The sequence below is a fragment of the Pocillopora damicornis genome, chromosome 12 (assembly GCF_964200805.1).
Source record: "Pocillopora damicornis chromosome 12, jaPocDami1.2, whole genome shotgun sequence".
In the NCBI taxonomy this organism is placed as follows: Eukaryota; Metazoa; Cnidaria; class Anthozoa; order Scleractinia; family Pocilloporidae; genus Pocillopora; species Pocillopora damicornis.
The window spans coordinates 12,198,402-12,220,035 of NC_142681.1; the positions used below are offsets into that span (position 1 = coordinate 12,198,402).

Sequence of the window (21,634 nt, forward strand, 5' to 3'; positions counted from 1 at the left end):
GCAATGCACTGTTCCAATTTCTGTTGCAAAACTGTGTTTGGCCACTTTACAACCTTAAAAGCTGATCATACTCTATCATGTCATCATCATCTTGGAAAAAGCTGATATAATACCATGATGAAATTTGAATATAAAATCTCCTTCTGAACACTCCATTACTACTCCAGCCCTGTGTATGATGTAAAAAAATAATAAAATGCAATTCTAGTTAATGGCAGTACTGATGGTATTCAAACTATTGAGTTCATTGTTTTTGAAACCCTACTCGAGGAGCTAAGTGTATACAAAGAATGCACGTGTGAGTTGAATGTCTTTTATTTGTTTTGTTAGAATAAAGACACTGTTTTGTTTTTACTCCCACATTTTGGTATCAGAGGAAGGAGTTTTCCAATATACCTCTTAAGGAAACTAAAAAAGGTATAATACTTCTACCAAGGATGAGGAAGCTACCTGGACACATTTTTTCATGTTCTACATCAACCCTTGACACCCTAACATCAGTATGCATATTCTCCATACTGTTATTCATGGATTTCCCAAGGTATTGACTAGGAGAATTTGTTTAACAATCAAGAGCTTGTTAATTTGGTGATCTTTTTCTTCATTCTCATGACCTTAATGAGTGATTCAGGGGTGATATTGAAAGGAGAAAATAGATACTAGTCACTCTTAGGGGTCCAAGGGTTAATGGCTGACACACTTAATCAGTATGAATCTTGGAGCTTGGAAAGTGTTGAACACTGCACATAGCATGGCACTGCACTCAAAATTACAATAATTTATGTCAACTATTTAATTCCCAAGATCTGATTAATTCTCCCCTCAAACTGCTAAACATTTCCTTGTAAATTAGTAGAAAAATTTTGGTGTTTGATCAAAATGATAACTTCTACCTGATAAGTTGGAGTAATCTCATTACCTGTTTACTAGAGAATGTGTGGATATTATAAGGAGAAGCTACCTGTCGATCACTTCCAAGAGTTGAAGGGTGAAACTTTCTTGAGGGATATAGCTGTGCAATCTACACCTCAACCATAACCATGGGTCATAAATAAGATTTTAAACATGGCAAAATTTGTAAGTTACACTGAATAATAACCTCACTACTACAGACATCAGCTGAAGATTTGGGCAAGATGTGACAGTTCAACCTTTAACCTCGGTACCCAATATCACCAGCATAAAAATTAATAAAATTGACATTCTACAAAAAAGATACACAAGTCTACTAGACCCTACGTGTACAACTCAAAGTCAATACGTTTTGAATTATAAAATGGTCCACTGTCTTCCCCAACTTTTCGCACCCAGACTCCATCGCCAAAACACCCTTGATCATTCCAAATTAACATGTATGTTGATGAATATGGTCCGTAAACAGTAGCATCTTTTGTATTTTCCCATTTGTAATGCCAATAAACCTCATCTTCATTTGCTGATTCTGTTTTGATGTCATCAGAACTCTCGGTCTCCATGACTGTGTCCTCATCCTCTCCTCCCCCTAGTCTAAAAGCAGCCTCCAGAGCATCATCTTCCTCGGCTTCCTGTTGTTTTTCTTGCATAGTTTTGACTTTGTGAGCCAATTTTTCAAGTGTATCTTGATAAATACCAAAGTAACCCTTCTGAAGCAGTTGATCTGCTAGTTCCGTGAGTTTTAAAAGTTTCTGTTTGTCTTCCTCGGAAGTTGAACCCTCGTTCTCCGTAGCCTTCGGCTTCTTCGATTTTGGTTGCCAACGTGCACTTGCAGACGAGTTGCGACCACTTTCTTTTCCACCGAGACGTCTGAGAGCTTTTAAGACGGTCTCACCGGGCAAAAGCATATCTATAATATCTTTTATTGCCTGAATATGATCACTTGGTTCGTCGGCATCTTCAAAGATACCATTATCACCATCACTAACATTCTTCTGAAGCTTGTCACCCTGTTCTTTGATTTTGACCCAGTCCAGCGAATCCAGCCATTCATCTCGAATAACTTCCTCTTTTTTCTCAAAGTAGTTTCCCTCTGCGTCGAAGTGGCCCTCTTCCATTTCTTCCTTTAAATTAAACGGCGTTATCTTGATTCCTTCGTCGTAATCGATCGTAGCGTCCTCTTGTCCTTCCAAATCCTCCTCGCGCAAAACATACTTCTCATCATCTTTGCCTCCATCGTTGTCATCACCTTCTTCGTCACTGTCCAGAGAGTGCGCTTTAATTCTTGCTGGGGTAGATTCTATCAGAATCTCCTCGCTCTCTTTATCAGCAAACTGCACTTTACGTTTCGACATTTTGATTGCGAAAGAGAAAGAAAAATGGCGGAAGTGCGTATTATTATCCAGACCTCCTCAGGCCGCTTTGTTTGGTCACGTGCCCTTCGGCCTAAGGGCACGTGACGGCCCAAGAAATGAAAAAATTTACAGATGTCGATAGGACAGGAGTATAATATGCCGAAAATGAACTTTTCATTTTGATGTAAGTCTTCTTAGGAATTCTTTAAAATTAGTTTCATCTTTCAGCATATTTTTTAACCAGAATAGAGAGATAAGAGCGGAATCGTCCCTTCTGAAGACGAACTTCAATTGCTTTGTTTATGTGACATTCAGTCATGCAGATAGCTACTAATGACTAGATGATTACTGGACGGGAAGATCTGCCATACACCGAGAATTTTGGGGTTGAAGTTGCTCGTCGTTAACGAAGTTGCGAATTCAATATGGCAACCGGAAGTTGGAGTCACCCTCCTCGGCCATTTGATGATGTAGATGTGGAAGCGATCGATACACTGTCCCTTGACTTTGGACGTTTTGAAAGAGTTAACAGATGGAAAGGAATGCCGGAATGTGACGAATTTGTTGGAGCAAGGTATCAATTAGAGGGCATATGAAGATAATTTTGAGATAAATGGCAATGGGACCCCCCCACCCCCTCCCCTCCCTCCGGCCATTATGGAAGGCAACTCTCGGCATATGGTCGTTTGGAATTTTCTTTTCAAAGGAGCTTAAAACAGTACCCCTTTTTGATACCCAGAAGACTGGAAATTACAGTTCAGATTTCAAATTTTCTCAATAGAGTGTACCTATATCTCCCCCCCTGCTCCCTCTTCTAGGGGAAACTGCTGGTTACCCCATCAGCAGGCACTTATAGAAAAAGTCAATGAATCCCCTGCTTTCAATAACTTTTTCATGAATTTCTACATGCAAGATAGTTTTTGTTTCACTTTCTAGACGAAGCAAACATACTCTTGTTGCCTGGAATGATGCATTGTATGTTTTTGGTGGTGACAATGGGTAGGTAAATATTTTTTTATTATTATGTCTATTTAATTATGTATTCATTCCATTTTATTAACCTGCATTTTTTTGTTGCTGTTAATAAATTTTAGGGTTCACCATAAATCTTGATGTAATTCTGTCTAATTTACAGAAAGAGAATGTTAAATGACATATTGCGATTTGACATCAAAGACAACTCATGGAGCAGGTAAAGTGGAGTATTCAAATTGACCAATAATCTATTCTGATTGACTGTTTTAGGTTAATGTCAACATGATAGGGTGCTATTTAGAAAAATCTTCTTAGTGCATGCTACTTCAAAAGGAACCATGGAAACGTATATGCCACTGCAAAGCTTATTAAGTATATATATTCTGAAAGTTGACACTCTTTCTCTTGGCAGGCATGCAGAAGCCTTTTAACACAAAAATTATTTTAAGGGTTTTTCAATTTTTTTCTACCAATAAAATAAACTGCTTTCTCTAACTTAAAAGTGAAAAAGCCCCATTATTTTGAAATTTGTTACAGATTTCATTGGAAGTAATCTTTCAAAACAAGCAGACATATAAACATGATGTTATATTTTCCATGATTTGAAACCTAACAAAGTCTATTTATACTATTCAGAGCAGTAACCAAAGGAACTCCACCAGCACCTCGCTATCACCACTCAGCTGTGATATTTGGATCCCACATGCTGGTGTTTGGAGGGTTTACAGGTTATATTTTGTTATCATTGAGTAACAGGTAGTTTTTGGTTGGTTGTTGATCTTCATTTAGACAATTGGTTTAGTGCCATCCTCTCAATGAACCTTTTACACCTTAAGTAACATCAGTATGTACATTCTCCACACTGTTCTTTTATACATCTCTTAATGTGCTGATAAGGAGAATTTGTTTACTAATCCAAAGTTTCCTTCCCTGGTGATCATTTCCTTAATTCTCATGACCTTAATGTGTGATTCAGGAGTGTTATTGTAGGGAGAAATTAGATGCTAGTCGCTCTCAGGGTTTAAAGGTTTCCACATGTGCTAAACTAAAACCAAGCATTTGCTCTGATGAAGGGCTAATGCTTGAAAAGTCAGCCTTAAAACTCTCTATAGTGGCCAATTTATGTAATTAACTTGGTTGATAATTCTTAAGTACCCCTGTTTAAACCAAGCATAACTTGTTCTCCCACACTCTTTGCTGTTTTCCTTACTTTTAGGTCTCAGTGGCTAATTATGATATTGACCTTGGTTTTGATTGGCTGTTTAACATTGTGATAACTCTAAGTTTGGTATTTTAACCTTCAATTGAAAACTGCTCTGATTTATCAACTAACAAATAGATTCCATGTTGTTGTGCATCTGTTCAGTAAAAGCAAAAAAGTGGTACACGAGGCCCTGTCTAAGTGTCACTGAAGTTCTTGACCCTTTAGCCCCTAAGAGTGAATAGCATCTAATTTCTCCTTACTATATCCCCCCCCCCCCTGAATCAAACACAAAAGTCATGAGAATAGAGGAGATGATCATCAACTTAAGCAGCTCTTGATTGTCAAACAAATTCTCCTTGTCAGCCTTTTTGGAAATGTATGGAGAACAGTATAGAGAATATGCATACTGATCTTAGGATGTAAAGGTTTAACTCTTACCTCTGTTATGATCTATTACTATACAGACCCACAACAACATAGAATACATTTTTTTGGTATGATAACCAAGCAAATTGTTCTCAGTTACAATGCCATCTATGCATCTGTCCTCCAATCGATCATAAGATCTTAATAAAAAAACCAATCAAAATGAATCCATAATTCAGCTTATCATACTTATGAGAGTGTTACCCACAAGATTTTTTCAGAGCTCAGGAATACTGAATTTTTCAATGTTAATGTTTGTTGAAGGTGACCTTTATTCAAATTCTAACCTACAAAACAAGAATGACTTATTTGAATACAAATTCAGTACTGGGCAGTGGTCCGAGTGGCGCTTAGAAGGAAGGTTTGTGATGTTATATTTTAAGTCATGCTTGATCTTATCCTCAAAATTCATGGACCAAAGAATACTTGGTTCGTATATTAGTCTTAAAGTTTGAATTTTCAAAAGTCAACATTGAACAAAATACCTCTGGAAAAAAGGCTTGTGAAAGTGAATTGGCAAATTGAGGAGTTTATATCCTAGAGTTCAGTTTTGGAGTCTATTTTTTGTACTGAATTATTAAGATATTGACATTGGATGATTTCAACAAGTTAAGAATAAGTTTTTGGATCTAAGGCAGAGGTTTTACAGCAAGTTTAGATTCTTAGGGCAGAGGCATTTAGGAACTGGAATCAGGAAAAATTATTGAAAGCAACCCCTTAATCCATGACCTCAAAGTTTGGCTTTACCACCACTGCTTGCTAGTCAAATTCAGCAAATATTGCTGTATATTTGTAACCCACTTTCCTCCATTCACGCAACTTTTAAAATTTCCTTGTCATTTTAAATATGTTTAGTGATTTTTTCCTCTTTAGATTGCCTCCTGCAAGATCTGCACATGGTGCAGCAATCTATAAGAACAACTTGTGGATCTTTGCTGGTTATGATGGCAACAAAAGGTTCTTATCTGGTCATGTTAATATTACTGAATGTCTCTTGAAAAAATAAATAAATAAATAAATAAATAAACAGTGGCAAGTCCTCTCAGGCACATCTCCTATATTGTAATTGACAACAAAAGTCTAGTATTTAGGTCTAAAGGTACTGCACAGTGGTAAAGCTAAATGATTTGATATGGAATTATGTATATTTCATTTTAGGTTAGATGATCTTTGGACCATTTGTTTGACAGATCCTAACCCAGTGTGGCAGGAGGTTGGTGATCTGTTTTTGTACTGTACCAGCTGTGTAGATATTTGTATCACTGTAGGTGGAAAACAATTGAAGGCAGTTTTACCAGGAGTGAAACCTGTAAAGCAACCACACCTGTCCACCAGAAAAAGAAGGAAGTATCTCAAATGGCCAATGAAGATGCTATTATAGCATATGATGGGTGGCAATCACGAATGACGAATTTATTAATGCAGAGCTCTCAAGTTGATTTGTCATCAAAGGGGAAATTTTTTCAGTTGCTAAGCCTTTGATTGTGATGCTTGGGGCATTACTTCCTTGAGGGGTATGGGGGCATACTCCCTCAGAGAAAAAATAAAGTTGCTAAGACATGCAGTCCTTTATTCTGAGCAAGAATTTCCATCACTGTAAATTGTTTGAAGTGAGTACAAAGGGAAGAAGTTGTAAATTACAATTAGAAGGGTAATTAATTCTATAGTTACATAATTAAAGTAGCAGTTTGCTATCTCAAAATCAAAAGTTTAAATCAGGAACCTTAAATGTGTGAGAACAACTAGTTTCTGCGTGAAAGTGTAAGACTGAATTCATTTGTATGAGTATACTGCTTTAAAATGTGTGAGACTTCAGATCTTTGTGATTGGTTTTATGATTGGTTACTTTTCCATCTGATTGCTGGAGAGGGTGGCAGAATATTTTTAGACCAATCAAAAGGTGCAATGAAGCAAAACCAATGCAGTCCTGGATTACTGTCAACATTGCATTGAAACATACTCTGAACCTCTTCAATCTTCAGGTGCAGCAATCGGGTGACAGGCCACCCACTTGTTGTAACTTTCCTTTAGCTGTTGTGAGGGACAGTATGTTTGTGTTCTCTGGTCAAAGTGGAGCAAAGATTACAAATGACATGTTTGAGTTCAGTTTCTTGGATCATAGGTAATAGTGGAAAGTTTTGAAGTTTGAAATATTCCTATTAGAAACAATTTAAAATTTGTGACAGAAGATGTGACAAGTGAATGGAGAGAGAGCCATTACTTAATTTGATCAGAGTTTGTTGTCAGCAAGTAAGGAAGTACTTTACTGTTTTTTGTCAGTATAAAATTTTGAAAAGGGGTTCTTGGTCATGCAGGGTTTGAATATGTGTAGAAAAAAGGGTCACAGTTTTAATCAGTTTTGGAATAAAAACGATTTGGCTTAGATTAAATTTGAATTATAAATTAGCGAAGATTTTATGCAATATATCGAACCAAGACCTGGAATTGGGTATGTTTTACTAGAAAACTTCTTCAATGTTTCTTGGTCAGAAACTTTCTTATTTCAGGCAGAATAAGGCAAGGATTTTAGAAAGCAGGTGACACCTAACACCCCCCCCCCCCCCACCTGAATTTTTTACAAGAGCGTCATCCCCTGATAACCTTGCATCTCTTGAACAGAAAGGATAATTGTTGAATAAGTGTGTTGGTGTATGAGAAGAGATGAAAACTTCGCTATGAAGACTTGGCAAAGTGGTGTGAAGCTTGTTTGAAGCTTCTGGCCGTTTTACGTCCAGAAACTTTAGCCGTCAGGCGTACAAATTGACAAATTTTAAGCGTTAGTCGTGAAAAAAGGTAACCGTTAAAAGATTTCTGGCGACAATTTTGGAATGATATAAACTGTTAGCCGTATAAATCCGCCACCCCATTGAGACCTTCTCACATGCGCCATTTTACGCCTCTCTTTCATCAGGTGGACTCGTATTCCTTCTGCGCATCTGTTACGCGGTTCACCCCCTCCCCCTCAGAGGCGTTATGGTCATAGCATGGTGCCATTTGACCGCTATTTGTACGTGTTTGGAGGAGTTGCAGATAATACGTTACCATCAGATCTATACAGGTAAGGGTATATGTTGTATGTAGCGGAAGTCACATGCCACCAAAGGTAGTCTCAAGATTTCGTAGTGACAACCAATCTATTTATGCTGGCTGGATATAGCTTTCCAATAGACAGCATGAGACTTCGTAGAGCACATTTCGTTTGAGTGTCTTTAACCCTTCAGATTTGATCTGGGAGTTTAAGGATTAAGGCAAAACCAAAGTAATCGTGAGGGCCAATCAGAGCTGTGGTAAATGAGAATTCCAGTGAACAAGTCGCGATTGGTTTTATTTTTGCTTCTGATTGGTTGAGAAGATGGTGTCGTGAGTTATTTAGACTAATAATAGAACGAAGTAAAGAAAAACCAATGCATTACTTAATACTCTCAATTTAAAACTTCACCAACGAGATGTTTGTATAGCTAGGTGCAATTTTTTTGTCTTTATTAGGTTTTCTCTTGATGATAAATCTTGGGAGGTTGTTCAACCGGCACAAGATAGTGAGGTAAGACTGAACCATTCGGAACAACAAGGAATGAGTGTTTACCGCGCTTGTTCATGGTTAAGAACGCTTTTCAATTGACATAGTAACCACAATGGCCAATCAGAAAAAAGTAAAATACCCTAAAGAGCCAATGAGCACTTAAGGTAAAAAATAGCCCACTGTCTAAAGCGCGGGAAAACGCCGGTGACGAAGTCGTGATTGGGTTTGGGTTTGCATCTGATTGGTTGAGAGAGTGGCGCGAGTTTTCTGGACTCATCACAGAGCGAAGTAGAGCAAAACCAATGCAATTCTGAATACTCTCGACGCTGAATTGAAAACTAATCTAAACCGTAAATCCCGTACGGGCCTGAATTTTTTTCAGGTCCTATTTACAACTACTAGTTTCAGTAGTGTTCTTAGCTGCGAGGATCTTCTAATTTCACAACTCATTATGATCTAAACATACATGCATAAAAAATACTCGTTTCGAAAGGCTCGAGAAATTGTTGCCTCGTGAGCTCAAGAATGTTGAGGCTCGTTTATTCATCACTACAAAGTCATTTATTAACATCCCTGTTGGTTTTGTTCAAGTGAATGCGTCAGACAAGACTTACAAGCATTTTGTAGTTCCATCCTGGTGTTGCTTTATTAGCAGGGCTAATGTCTACAGAAAAGGCTCTCTGAGTAAGATTATACCCGCAAGTGACTAATTCCGGCTGAGAATATAAAAGTTTTGTCCTATTTCTTTTTAGGTTCCGTCAGGGCGCCTCTTTCATGATGCGGATGTTATCAACAATGAGATGTATATATTTGGTGGCACTATTGATAACAACATACGAAGTAGCGAACTGTACAGATTTCAGGTAGGGAAACGGAAGGGAATTGGATTCTCAAGTCCACTTAAAAAAGCCTAGTGGGCTTTTAGAATAATAGTTACATATATAAGTTGCATGCGTGTTCATTCCTTCCTTGTTCCGGCCTGTCTTAAAATCTGTTCATCCATCTTACTCTTTAAGTCTGGAATAAGCCGTTTTTGAAGACAATACGCCATGATATTTTGTACTGATTATAAGTTAAGTACGAAAACTGCCCTTGATTATATGGAAGTTGGGAGACAATAGCTTTCCAGAGAAAGGAACGACGACATGATGACGATGGTTAAGTAAACAGAAAATTAAAACGGCAAATGATAACAAAGGAGAAATGCCTTTTTCAAAAGTGATTCGAGAATTTTCTAGTTATGTCCAACTGGACACAAAGCTGACTTGTTGTTATAAACATTTTTACCCCTGCAGTTGGCGAGTTATCCCCGTTGTACTCTCAGGGGTGATTTTGGTCGGTTGTTGGACAGCAAACAGTTCTGTGACATGGTCTTCATTGTTGGCAAGGTTAGCGCAATAATCTTCTTGTTGCTCGTTTTATTTAATTGCAAAATTATTTGTTTATTCTCCACTGTTTCTTTTCTGTCTCTTAGAAAGGAAACGTATTCAGCGATCGTGTATTTTAAACTTCTTGTGCTGGAATTATGTTATTTTTTTTGTCAGGAAGAAACTCAGTTCCCGGCCCACGCGGCCTTCGTTGCGGCTAGGTCGCCGTGGCTGAGGAAACAACTGTTGCGTGCTAGGGAAAAGTTGAAGGTCAGACAATTAGCCCGCTGTTTAGTTTTGGTATTTGCCGTGTTTCTTTTCAGTTATAGATCACAGGTGATTCTCAAATAGGGTAAGAACAAAGAGAGGGGACTTGAGCTGAATGCTAGTGTGTGAAAGAAGTGCGCTTTTTCAGTGGAAAAAAGATAAAACAATACCTCAATAAAGTCAGCCCCGTTTCTGAGCTTGTACAAATAATTGGAAGGTGTCAATCACGTAGTGCGTGTTATTCATACCTATGTAAATAACAATAAGGCTCAAGAGAGTCAGCTCTTCGGTGGAATGTTTGCATACCTTCCTTCAACTCCCCTTGTTTGAGTGTTCTTTCGTGATATTTGTATGCCGCCTAAGGATACTAGCCATTGTGGGGCTGTAGACATCGTAGAAATGCTCCAGCTGTATGATAACTCTCGCGTTCTCTGACTTTAGAGAGCAAATGGAGACAGATATCAGGATCAAGAAGTGGGAAAACCGGAAGTAAAGCTACCGGAAGTCGAAGTTCAGTCCTTTGCGGTGACGCTTCGTTATATGTATACAGATTGTATTTTCCCATTAGTGAAAGGTGATGATTTTTTTTCCCCTTCGTCGTGTACTTAGTTCAAAACATCGGTAGACAGACCAAAATAGTTGAAATTCAACCCTGTTAACGTTGCTTTTAAAAGTCTGTCATTAAAATCTTAATCTGACTTTCAGGTAGACTATAAATATTGTTTGAAAAAATCTTTCACTAATTCCAAACAGATTGCCAGGGTTCACAGGAAATAAGTCTGATTATGGATGTGTACAGGTTGGCCCTAAAGGTAAGATGGAGACAAGTCCACGTGAGCTCTTTTTGAACGTCAACGACCTCACAAAGTTAGTAGCGTTGTATTTTCGCTAATAGAGCAGTTAATGTAATAACAAAGACGAAGCTTGATTAAGATTAGACCTTTAAAACACGAACAGAAAAAACTAAAAACACAAACAGGCTGAAATTTCAGGTATGGCACGCTTCATTGGAACGTTTTTTTTTCAACTCATGTGCTATGAGAAATAACCATCGATTGTGTGACAGCGATTTGTAACGTATATTTAACTCTTTTTGACCAGATGTTTCATGGCCTTTTGTGTAAGCGAGCCCCTATGTCGGTTAATCAAAATAGGTACACGAAAAGAGCAGAACTGAATTTTGATATGCTCCTTTTCCCAGCTTGAGATTGGTGCGCTTGAAGCGCTTTGTGTACAGTACATCGAGTCTTCCATCTGTCAAGAGAACGTTCTTGTAGCGCTCGATAGCGCCGCCCGGCTGCAGCTGGATCCACTAAAGGTTTGTGTTTTAACTTTGGAGCCAAGTGAAGCTTTAGACTGCTTTAAGGCTTACCTTACCCCGGTTTTTTATTAATTTATTTTTTAATGAATATATAAGTCGTATGGAACACCTCATTGAATTTCTAATACGAATCGTTGGAACTGTACTTTACCTCTCCGATTAAGGCTTACCTTACTCCGGTTTTTTATTTATTTATTTTTTAATGAATATCTAAGTCGTATGGAACACCTCATTCTCGGAGACCCAGGAGCTGTGAGTCGATTTAAAGTTAGTGCGGGAGAGCCCCTGGAGACATTGCCCTACTAGAGCTCCCTGTCTTGAAATCGACTCACAGCCCCTGGGTCTCCGAGGATGGGAATACCTCGACAAGGGAGTGTGCCGAGAATTTGATCAATCGCCAGTGAATGAACACAGAAGGGAGGGAAGGGAGAGGAGATAATGAGACAAACGAGCATTCTCCCCAAAGGAGAATGCTCTACCTAATTTTCTCTTTCGTTTTTTGTTTTTGTTGTTGTTTCACAGGATTTCTGCCTTCGTTTCATTGTTCGTGAGGCAAACTACAACAACATCATTATGAGCAAGAATTTTGAGTCTGTACCTCAGAAACTTATGGTTGAGATTATCCGGAGACGGCAGGTTCCACAGGTGAGAAGGATAGCGCTTGTTCTTTTCCCTTATGTAAATATGTTGTCATTTAACTAAATAAATATTAGTTATTCACTTTCCTTTTTTCAGGCGATGGCTCATGTTCCGGGAGAAAATCAGTGTAGATCGACGCACCCAGGTACTTGTCAACAATTTAGCGTTCAAGCTGTTTAATCTTTCCATTATTCTTTACCACTCTCCTGTGCCACTTTTATCACTGATCATTCTGAATATTTTTTTCAGAAAAGACCCTACAACAAGACATGATGGAGTTTTTCCAGGGCGCGCGCGGTGAGGATTTCCATGACATCACTTTGATGTTGGACGGGGAACCAATCGGAGCACACAAGGTAAGACACAGTTGCTGTTGTCATTTTCTATGTCACAGCGTTTGCATTATATTTAGAGAAATACCTCTTGGAAAGTTCGTCTCAGAGAAGATGTTGAACCGCAGTTTTTCGGGAGAGAAGGAGTTTCAAAGTACTTCGCTTCCCTAGAGCAGCAAGTGGACTTAAAAACTTCCTCTATGTAAAAGTAGTTTGTGGTTTATCTCGCCAATGGGGTCTGTGCCACTCACTCGGCTGGTTGGTTATCCCACAATTGAATTGTATTTAATCCAGTGGATTCGCTCTAATTGAGTTCGCAGAAGTGTTTAATTCGGTCGATTTGTTGTTAATGTAAGGAGATCCCGTTGTTTCAGAGGCGCAAATGAAGCTAAAATTCTTAGTAACCGTTTTAGAAATTTCTCATGGTAATTTAATGATCAATGACCAGGAAGATTCATTAAGAAGTAAAAATAGACGCCATTTTAAACCCCCCCTCCCCTCATTTGGATCGAACCCCCCTTGATTGGGATAATTTATATTATGTTTTCTAACCAATCTCTGTTCCCTACGTATTCTTTCTCATTAGGCAGTGTTGGCTGCAAGATGCAGGTAGGGCGTTCAATCTCTATTAGCTTCTTACACCTTTAATTCTTTCTCAGGCGAGCAGATCGAAAGATATAAAAACAAAAATATCGGCTAAGGGATGCCACCAGAATGTAACGGAAATACTGACTTGGAATTAAGTATGTGGTAATCAAAGTGGCTCTCCGCAGTGAGAAACAGAATTGAGCCACATACTGACCAACAGCAACGATTGGAAAACAACTGGAACTGCCTATGGCAGAGCTCTATCCACTTATCAATCGACGAGCTCTTATTAAGGCACCTCAACCATTAGGAAAACGATCTACTTTAACTGAAAGGTTCGACGAGGTTTTCCTGACGCTTCTGTCAACCACCAGCTTCTGTGCGGAAAATTTCCAGTATTACTCATTGAGACTAAAATATGAAGTTAGAATTAAGTAAAAACGTTAAATGCCAGGTGAAAAAAAAAGTAATTTCCTGAATAGTAAACCTGTTTCAATTACCTTCTACTTGGTTCGCTTGCTCTGCGTCGACCAGTAGCGAGAAGTCTGGGTACGAGGCAGCTAGGGGTGATAATGTTAGCTGATGTTTTCTTTTCGTTTATTTCCTTTCATTTTCTTTACAGTTACTTCGAGGCAATGTTTCGATCATTTATGCCCGTGAACAACACTGTAACAGTAAGTTATATAATCCTACTCAGTATTTTCAACATACTGTCCACCACTCTTTCACAAAATGATTGATTTCTTTGGGTGCCCTTTGATTTTAAGTTTGGTTTTCGATTGCAGTGTGTCTCATCCTGGAAGTGAATCTGAAATTAAGTTAAAATAAAACTTGAGGCTTAAAAAATAGTGACTAACATATTTCGTATGCGTTTGATAAATTTAAACTTCAAAGTTTAACTGCTGTGAAATGAATTGCAGAATTTGAAGCCTGAATTCAGGCTTCGATGAGGCTCCAGCTCATGCCTCCTAGATGTCTTTTGGGCGTGATGAAGCCACATCTCAGGAGAGAGACAAATGTTCTTCGTTTTTTTCCCATTAGATTACAATTGGCGAGACGATTCCGTCGCGAAAATCATTCAACTCTCTCCTTCACTACATTTATCATGGTGATGTATCAATGCCTCCGGAGGATTCACTGTATCCTTTACACATTTTTAACAGTGACCTGTACCTTTTTAATTTCTTCTTAATTTTTTATTCTCTCTATTTAGTTAACGTGAGATAAATGGTGGCTAAACGTTTGTTTCAAAGTTACAGTTTGCTGTTAATCAGCGACCGCGCAAAAGGAGTATTTTGATCTAATAATGAATGATTATCAATGCCCTGCGGCTGAGGATTTGACCCCGTGACTACCGTGATAATAAAGTATGTGGTAGGGTAAGGGGTTTGGACGTAATCGCTTCACAATACTTGTGCATGCATGCAGGTTTGATATTTTCCTTTACCCTTTACAACCTAAACTTAGCTTTTATTGTTATTCACCACGATGAATAACCACAACTTTTTTACGAAATCATCTTGCATATTCTCCATACTGTTCTCTGTACATTTGTTATAGTGCTGACAAAGAGAATTTGATTAACAATCAAGAGCTTCATAAGTTGGTGATCATTTCCTTTATTCTCATTACCTTAATGTGTGGTTCAAGGCTGATATTGTAAGGAGAAACAAGATTCTTGTCACTTTTAGGGGTTAAAGAGTAAAAAAGTATTTCCCTTGTCCCGTCCGATCGGCCTTAAGTTTTTAATTTCCAGTTTAAACTGCTAAGTCGCTGAATGTTAGGACTGTCACTTTTAATTATGTGCAGATATTTCAGTGTTCAACTATTGTCTTTGAAACTGAGTTTTCTTTTGTTTTGCGTTAACTCTTTTCAAAAGATATCTTTTGTCTGCTCCTTATTTCTTCGGTTTCACCAACAACCGCCTTCAGGTTGGTATTGAAGAAATGTAAAATGGTTTCTGTGTTTACATAGCCTGATTTAAACACACAGGAGGTTGGGAGAACACGAGATAAGCGTAGGAAACCACGACGAGAAGCGGAGTGGTTTCTAGCTTATAGAGTGTTCTCTCAACCTCCCAAGTGTTTGCATCAGGCCATGTAAACACAGAAACCATTTTTACATTTCTTTTATAAAATAACTAATGAAAGAGGAACGAAAACCGTGTTTACATACGCTCATGTAAAATGGTTTTATGGCCAATCAGAGCGCGCGTACTATTTGAATTATTTTATAATTAGCATGGGTGCATGGTTCTTTATTTATTAGCAGCCCTTGATTTGGCGAAGCAGTGACCCTTATTTACTAGATGTGCATCTTGACATGATGAACTAAAAGGACTAATGTAATAGTTTTGGCCTATCAGGGCCTAGTCAAGTGAACCGCGAAAAAACAGCGGCTAACGAGTATCAAAAAGGAGAAGCAAGCTTCAGAAACTATTAGCTGTTATATTTACATTTGAAGGAAAATGTACATGGTGTGACACGGACTGCCTTTAAGATTCTGCAGAGTAATCAACTTGTTTGAAAATTTTCTTCAACACGACTATGAATTTCTACTCGCTATGCCGCCCTTTTGAATCATGTTCAGAAACCTGGTCTCTTGCCCATATGCATGATAAGAGGAAGTGGCACTCATTTTTTTCTCTCTCTCTTGGCGATCTGTTTTTGAACAACTGGAGCTACATAAGGAGGCATGCTGAACTCAGATAGTAATTTTTTGGTTACAACCTGATCAGCAACTGTTTGATAACTGCATTGTGGTTTGAGTCATTTTGGAGCGCCATGAGTTCGCGGCCGGTATTGAGTTGTCCTCGAAATGGCGTTGCCCATATTTGAGTTTTTAGCACGTTGTAAGACCATTTCGAAACAACTGGATTGTTTAATGACGGTCATATGGTTTCTGAAGCTCTCTTGTTCTTTCATCAGAGAAGTTTTCGTCAGGAGTGGTTGAAACTCTGGGTGAAAGCTCTCGGCAGTTGCGAAAGAATACCTGAGGGGATTCGTATGTAGAGATTTGATGGCTTGAGATAAACTTGAAAGTGACTCTGATGATAGTATGTTCATGTCTACGAATCTACACGATATCTGAGATGTCAATCATTTTTTTCTTTTTTTATTTGATAGGCATTCTGTAAACAGAACCTTGAAATGAACGTTTCATTTGAAAATGTGGTCGAGGTAAGAGAACGCATTGTTGTTATTGTTTAGTGGAATTAGCGAATCTGGGGCGAGGGTTCGAAAAATGATTCCTGCCTTGGTGCCATGTGCGATTGATTGTTGCCGACTAATAATCGAATTACGCGACCATTGACAGTGATACACACGTTATGTATTGGTTTCATTTAGTTTTTTTCAACCATCTGTATGGTCTATGGTACGCAGGATAACCCTTCCCCCGAGTTACGCTGACTGAACTAACTTTTCATTTATTCCTTTGAAAAACTTAACCGGCCATTCACATAAAGATGGCGAACTCGTCTCGGAGTGCGAGACTCTCGGAAGGGCGAGTTGTCTTGCCATGGCGGGTAGGGTAACCCTTTCACGTGGGACAATTTTTTCTCATGTAAATACTTCGGCTCGCCTTCCCGAGACGATGCGGCTCAAATTTTTTTTCCAATTTGTAACCTGCCATGCTTTCACGAGAGAGACCGGTGAGGGACAGCTGATACATCTCACAATTCCATATAAATGCTCCCTAAAGTTGGGGAGGGGGGGGGGGGAAGGGTTGTGTTGGGTACCCAAGACTAAATAAGAGGGGTCTAGATATAAGTTCTGTAGGCCAGCACTTCTCTGTGGCTCTAATCATTTATGAAAACGGTGTCTGTATGGCGGAAACGTGTGCGCCACAATTGTTTGTTTGTTTGTCTCGCTATCAGTTTTGACATTGTTTACTTGATTCATCAGCGTCCCATCTAAGTGAGGTAACAATAATTCCATTATTTTCATTTTCTGAATTTATACGTGCCTCCTTATTTGAAACAGATTCTCGAAGCGGCTCATAGGATTGGAGCTGCGGACATGAAGAAACATGCTCTGGATCTTGTGGTTGGACATTTTGTGAAGGTAACCGAGGCATTGAAATTCATGGATGAGGAGGCGAAACGGTGTTAGAAATGGTTCCTGTGCTCCGGCGAAAATTTCAGTAATCAAAAATCCAAGAATAAGCTTTCTTAGACGCAACAAGCAAGTACATGGTCTGAACTCTTCCCATACTCTGTTTCTTTCAACTTTTTTTCGTCTGAAATCATAACTCATCTTGTCAACTTTACCATGCTGACTAAGGAGGCCTAATAATGTCGAAACAGCTCAAAACGCTGCTACCTCCAAGGGCTCTTTTTCATCTTCGTTGTTAGCTAAGATCATACTATTGTTATTACCATTTAACATCCTAGTGCACCTCATGTTGCATCAGCTGACTGTTTTCATCATTTTTTTTCCTTTTCTCGTGATAGCCAAATCGTATAATTGTTCTATAGTGGGTTTTCAGTTATTATCTTACACTTCCTTTATCGTGCATTTGAAAATTTGGTCATTGTAAACTGATTCTGCTTCATCTCTACCTTCGTTTCCCACTGAAGGTCGCAAAATCTCCAAACCTCAGGAGACTAAGCCGAGATCTACTCCTAGAGATTCTGGACGCCATAGCAGACTATTTAAAAGATTCAAACATTGCTGTTCACCCACGGTGAGGAGTCTTCCGCCAAGATCACTTCAAATCAGCATGCTACAGTTGTTTTCAAGATGGGACTGGATTTCCACCTTGTAAGTCGTCTGGCACAGCCTGCCGGAGTCTGGGCACAGCTCAAGGGATCCTTGGATGTGGGTGATCCATTTTTATCAGGAAAAGTGCCCTATTAGGCCCAACCTCCTGGGAAATGCCGCTTACGCTCCTGCATGACGAGGCAAGGACGAGAGGAAGGAGAAGATCGTACCATAATGGAGCTCAGTTCAGAGACAGCTGGGCCTGTCCAAACTTAGTTTCTATGAAAGTTTACGCATTCTTATCATTGTTGGATGTTTTAAAACCTTGAGGATTTATTTATTACAAACCGGAGAGGTTAACGGAACATTTTGAGATAACAACTTTCTCTTATATCTTTGTTTGTAATTTCAGTTTATTTTCAGGGTTTGGAACAACTCGTAAATCACAATTTCAAAGGTTGTTCGTGGTGATTCGCGCCGCTAACCTAGGGAGCATCAATTGTTTGATGACAACGATTTTGAAAAAATTTGAGTGAGAAGTGTTTTTTTTCATTTGCATTTGAAAAATTAGACTCGTTACACAAAGCTTGGGCAGGTGCATCTTAGTATTTCCGCTCTTTGTCCCTTAATTTTGAATGATAAACACCTCTCGGGAATATATTGGAGTTTCTCCACCGTTCGTAATTTAACATTTTTTGGAATTAATTACTAGTCAAAAATAGATTTTCCCTTTTTTATTTCAAAACCTGAGTTTATCGCTGGGATATCGGTTCCACAAACAATGTTCTATATTCAAAAATTAAAAGCGTACGAATGTTGAGTTTAAGTATTGAGACGAATGCAAATAGTCGGCGACTGAAGATCACGGTTGCCAAGTTTGTTTGTATTATCTGCCAAATATCTTCCTCTGTTTTCTTACCCAGATCATAGCTATGGTAGTGTCATCTTTCGGACAAATAAAAATTATTTCCTATCTGTATGTCGTATTTTACACGATATTCATACTATGAAAAAACGAACGCTCTATCCGCAAAACACCGTTTAATACCTTTCACTTATTCCTGTAATAAAAAAAATTTACAATCATCAAAAATTTTAAAGTTTACTTCGTTGTCATCCAATGTAAATAATGTCGCTGGTTGAATATTCGGCTAGCTATGTTTTAGATTCATCATTATCACTGATCGATGTCTACCATCTTAGGTTCTGTTCTTGTAGTCGCAATCTGCGGTTGGATCCTTCTTAAAAATGAATGTTGCGGCCTAAGATAAATCATTAATGGAATCACTGGCAAAAGTTTTCAAAACATCGCGGATGCTTCTCATTTGTAATAAAAAAGGAATAATTTAAGATCTAGTCTTGTCGACGGACGAAATCAGATTAAAAAAAAAAAAAAAGAATTCATCGAACAGTGTCGAACGTTTTTGGTACCATATGCAAAGAAGATGAATATTCCCGCACACGCTTGGGGGGCTGATGATATAGCACTGTTTTATATATTTCCTCAAGTCTCGGTTCGGTCACAATCTTTTTCGTCTGATAATGGTCCAAGCATCTCGGCACAAAACATAGAATGTTTTTGTAATATGTATGCGGTTTAGCGTTGTTCCTTGCGGGATAGTGGACCACAGCAGAGATGTGCTTTTTATTCACCACTTTCGGGTAGAATAATATTTCGCAGACGTATGTTTTTGTGGAAGTTTTCTTCATGCTATATTGGTAAGTGTACACTTGTGACGGGCCCAGAGTGTACAAACAAATACCGTCTGAATATTTCTCAGGGATCAGTCTGACTGCATCTTTAGCGCGACTAGCTTGTACATGAGTCGTTGATCTGTTTGTGTAAGGCTGATAAAATCCATTTCTATCCAACCTGTTCCTGTACATGGCTCTCTGCAGTTTGATTACAGATTTCGCCGAACAAATAACATTGAAGGACCGTTCTTGATAGATAACTTTGCTGAATAACGTTCGGTCACCGACTTAAATATTAATTTCGAGTAACAATGCTGGCAGACGTTGAATTTGCAAATCGCAAATTGACGATGTTTAATTCAGTACTGAGATATCTCACACCCTGTGACGTCACACGATCGCGCTGAAAGCACTTCAAGGCTACGAACAAATCCTGTTATATTTCAGATTTTATAATATTTGATTGGTTTATTTGAAAACGCCAACTTCGCTTACGGCCATGTGTTTATCAGATACCGTTTTGCTAAAACGTAATCCAACACAAATTAATCCAAAATAAATGAAGAATTGAGCTGACAAAATTTTTGGGTTGGTCAAAAAAAAAACACGGTCGTGAAAAAAGCTTAGTACGGAGCTAAATACAAATTCATGCCCAGAAAGAGCTTCATGACTCTACCATTCTTAGAAATTTCTCTTTTTGTAGTGTTGAAATCACTTGCTGCCTTTGTTTTTAAATTCTGTGGCAGAACGTTGGACAAACGTGGTTGTGTGGTATTGTTATATATGATAATCCATTAACATGTCCTTTAATTTGTAGAAATAACTTTTCCAGATTCCAGAGTAGCAGCACTTTATTTGATATCTGGGTGGTAAATTTGCCTGTGGAAGAATTGCCTTAGATGGAAAATATACCGCAAGAAATTTACTTTTAGTTTAGCTTAGTTTAAGAAATATATTTTGAATGCTCTTTAGAAAAGTAAAAGTAACTCTTGCTTACGGAATGTTAGCAATATTTGACTTTATGAGAAATCTTGGCGAACCACTCGCTTACTTTTTCTTCGTGATTAGAACTGACGCGGATTCTGTTCTTGTTGATCAAATTTTGGTCAGAAGATATTTTCTAATAATTACTGACCCTCATAAAATCCTATTGTTCTCTCTCAGCATTATATCGGCGATTTCAGCCTGAGAAAGTATTCATATTCAGTCAAGTCCAACTGTCTGAGGAAAACGGTGGCGGTCCTTTTTGGTAGCAGGGAAATTATCAGGGGTAATCCTAAACGCGCTAAAACGTTCAATATTGCAGTGGGCTGGCTGCACTGCAATATTTTTAATAATGCAGCCTGCTTCCAGCAATATTTTTAATATTGCTGCATGACTGTGGTATTTACTTCGTTACTTTTCCACTCAGTAATTTTTGAAAATTCGCGAATGTCCGCGCATAATTTATGAAGATCTGAAGTTAAAAAGTAAATGAATACACCATGAGAAGTACCATTCCAGGAGACGTACAGACGAAAACATTTTACAGTTTATTTAGGGCACATCTGACAATGACAGTCTTTCTCACTTGTAAGAAATAACAATTTCCGTACTGTGAGTACTAATTACAACTGACTGATTATAATCTTCGCTCTGGTTTTCGTCTAAAACCTTTTCGCTTAACCCCTGTAACCCTGTTTCTTCCCTCTGTCCATCATATTTTTGCTCACCATCATTGTTAAACAGTTTTTCATTTTTTTCCTTGACATTTTCCGACCTCTGGCTCTGCGTTATGAAAATGGCAGATTCGTCTTCCGAAGAATCCTCCATCAAGCTTCAAAACAGTAGCAACTCTTTGCCTTCCAACAAACAACTCAAATAACCAAGTGCATTGCGTTAATATACAATGCAAATTACGTTTGCATGAAATTCAATCACACACCTGAAAGATGTGGAAAGTTACATAATCTTTACAAGGATTTAACAATGACTAAATTCCGGGAAATGAAAAGGGTTATGTAATTTGTATAACTACTAGACAATACGTGCTAATTGCATTGTTGGAGAAAGAAAATAGTAGGATTTCATGAGAGTCAATGATTATATCATCTTTACAAGTAGTTAACAATGGTTGAATTGGGGAATGAAAAAGGATTATGCAATTTGTATTATTACTGGACAATGCTTGCCAGTTGCATTGTTGGTGTACCAAAACATCAATATGAAGGGGCGACTGAAATCGTCGATGTAATGCAGAGATAGAACAATAGGATTTTATGAGGGTCAATAATTATAATAGTTAATTACTTTGGTTCGCAGTATTATTGGGTATAATGCTGCGAACCTCA

General features: G+C 38.4%; 2 protein-coding genes across 5 annotated transcripts; one reads left to right on the forward strand and one right to left on the reverse strand.

Moving 5' to 3' along the window:
• Positions 1-299: 299 nt before the first annotated feature.
• Positions 300-2,326, reverse strand: LOC113679238 (CD2 antigen cytoplasmic tail-binding protein 2). The gene has a single exon (XM_027196187.2). It carries the CDS (start codon positions 2,265-2,267, stop codon positions 1,236-1,238), a length of 1,032 nt encoding a protein of 343 aa, XP_027051988.2. The 5' UTR covers positions 2,268-2,326; the 3' UTR covers positions 300-1,235.
• Positions 2,319-18,702, forward strand: LOC113679237 (leucine-zipper-like transcriptional regulator 1). Of its 4 annotated transcripts, none has more exons than XM_089189345.1 (27): positions 2,319-2,451; positions 2,583-2,841; positions 3,204-3,266; positions 3,403-3,459; positions 3,879-3,970; positions 5,137-5,233; positions 5,746-5,829; positions 6,031-6,085; positions 6,855-6,994; positions 7,784-7,930; positions 8,359-8,413; positions 9,145-9,255; positions 9,688-9,780; positions 9,937-10,029; positions 10,468-10,600; positions 10,780-10,838; positions 11,228-11,344; positions 11,870-11,992; positions 12,083-12,131; positions 12,236-12,342; positions 12,905-12,927; positions 13,529-13,580; positions 13,948-14,045; positions 14,786-14,837; positions 16,032-16,085; positions 16,890-16,970; positions 17,486-18,702. In XM_089189345.1, the coding sequence occupies exons 2-27, from the start codon at positions 2,693-2,695 to the stop codon at positions 17,594-17,596; spliced, it is 2,295 nt and encodes a 764-aa protein (XP_089045471.1). In that variant the 5' UTR covers positions 2,319-2,451; positions 2,583-2,692; the 3' UTR covers positions 17,597-18,702. The 4 variants fall into 4 exon arrangements, with proteins under 4 accessions (XP_089045471.1, XP_089045473.1, XP_089045472.1 ...); XM_089189347.1 differs by having other exon boundaries at positions 2,374-2,451; positions 3,884-3,970; XM_089189346.1 differs by having other exon boundaries at positions 2,386-2,841.
• Positions 18,703-21,634: the final 2,932 nt, after the last annotated feature.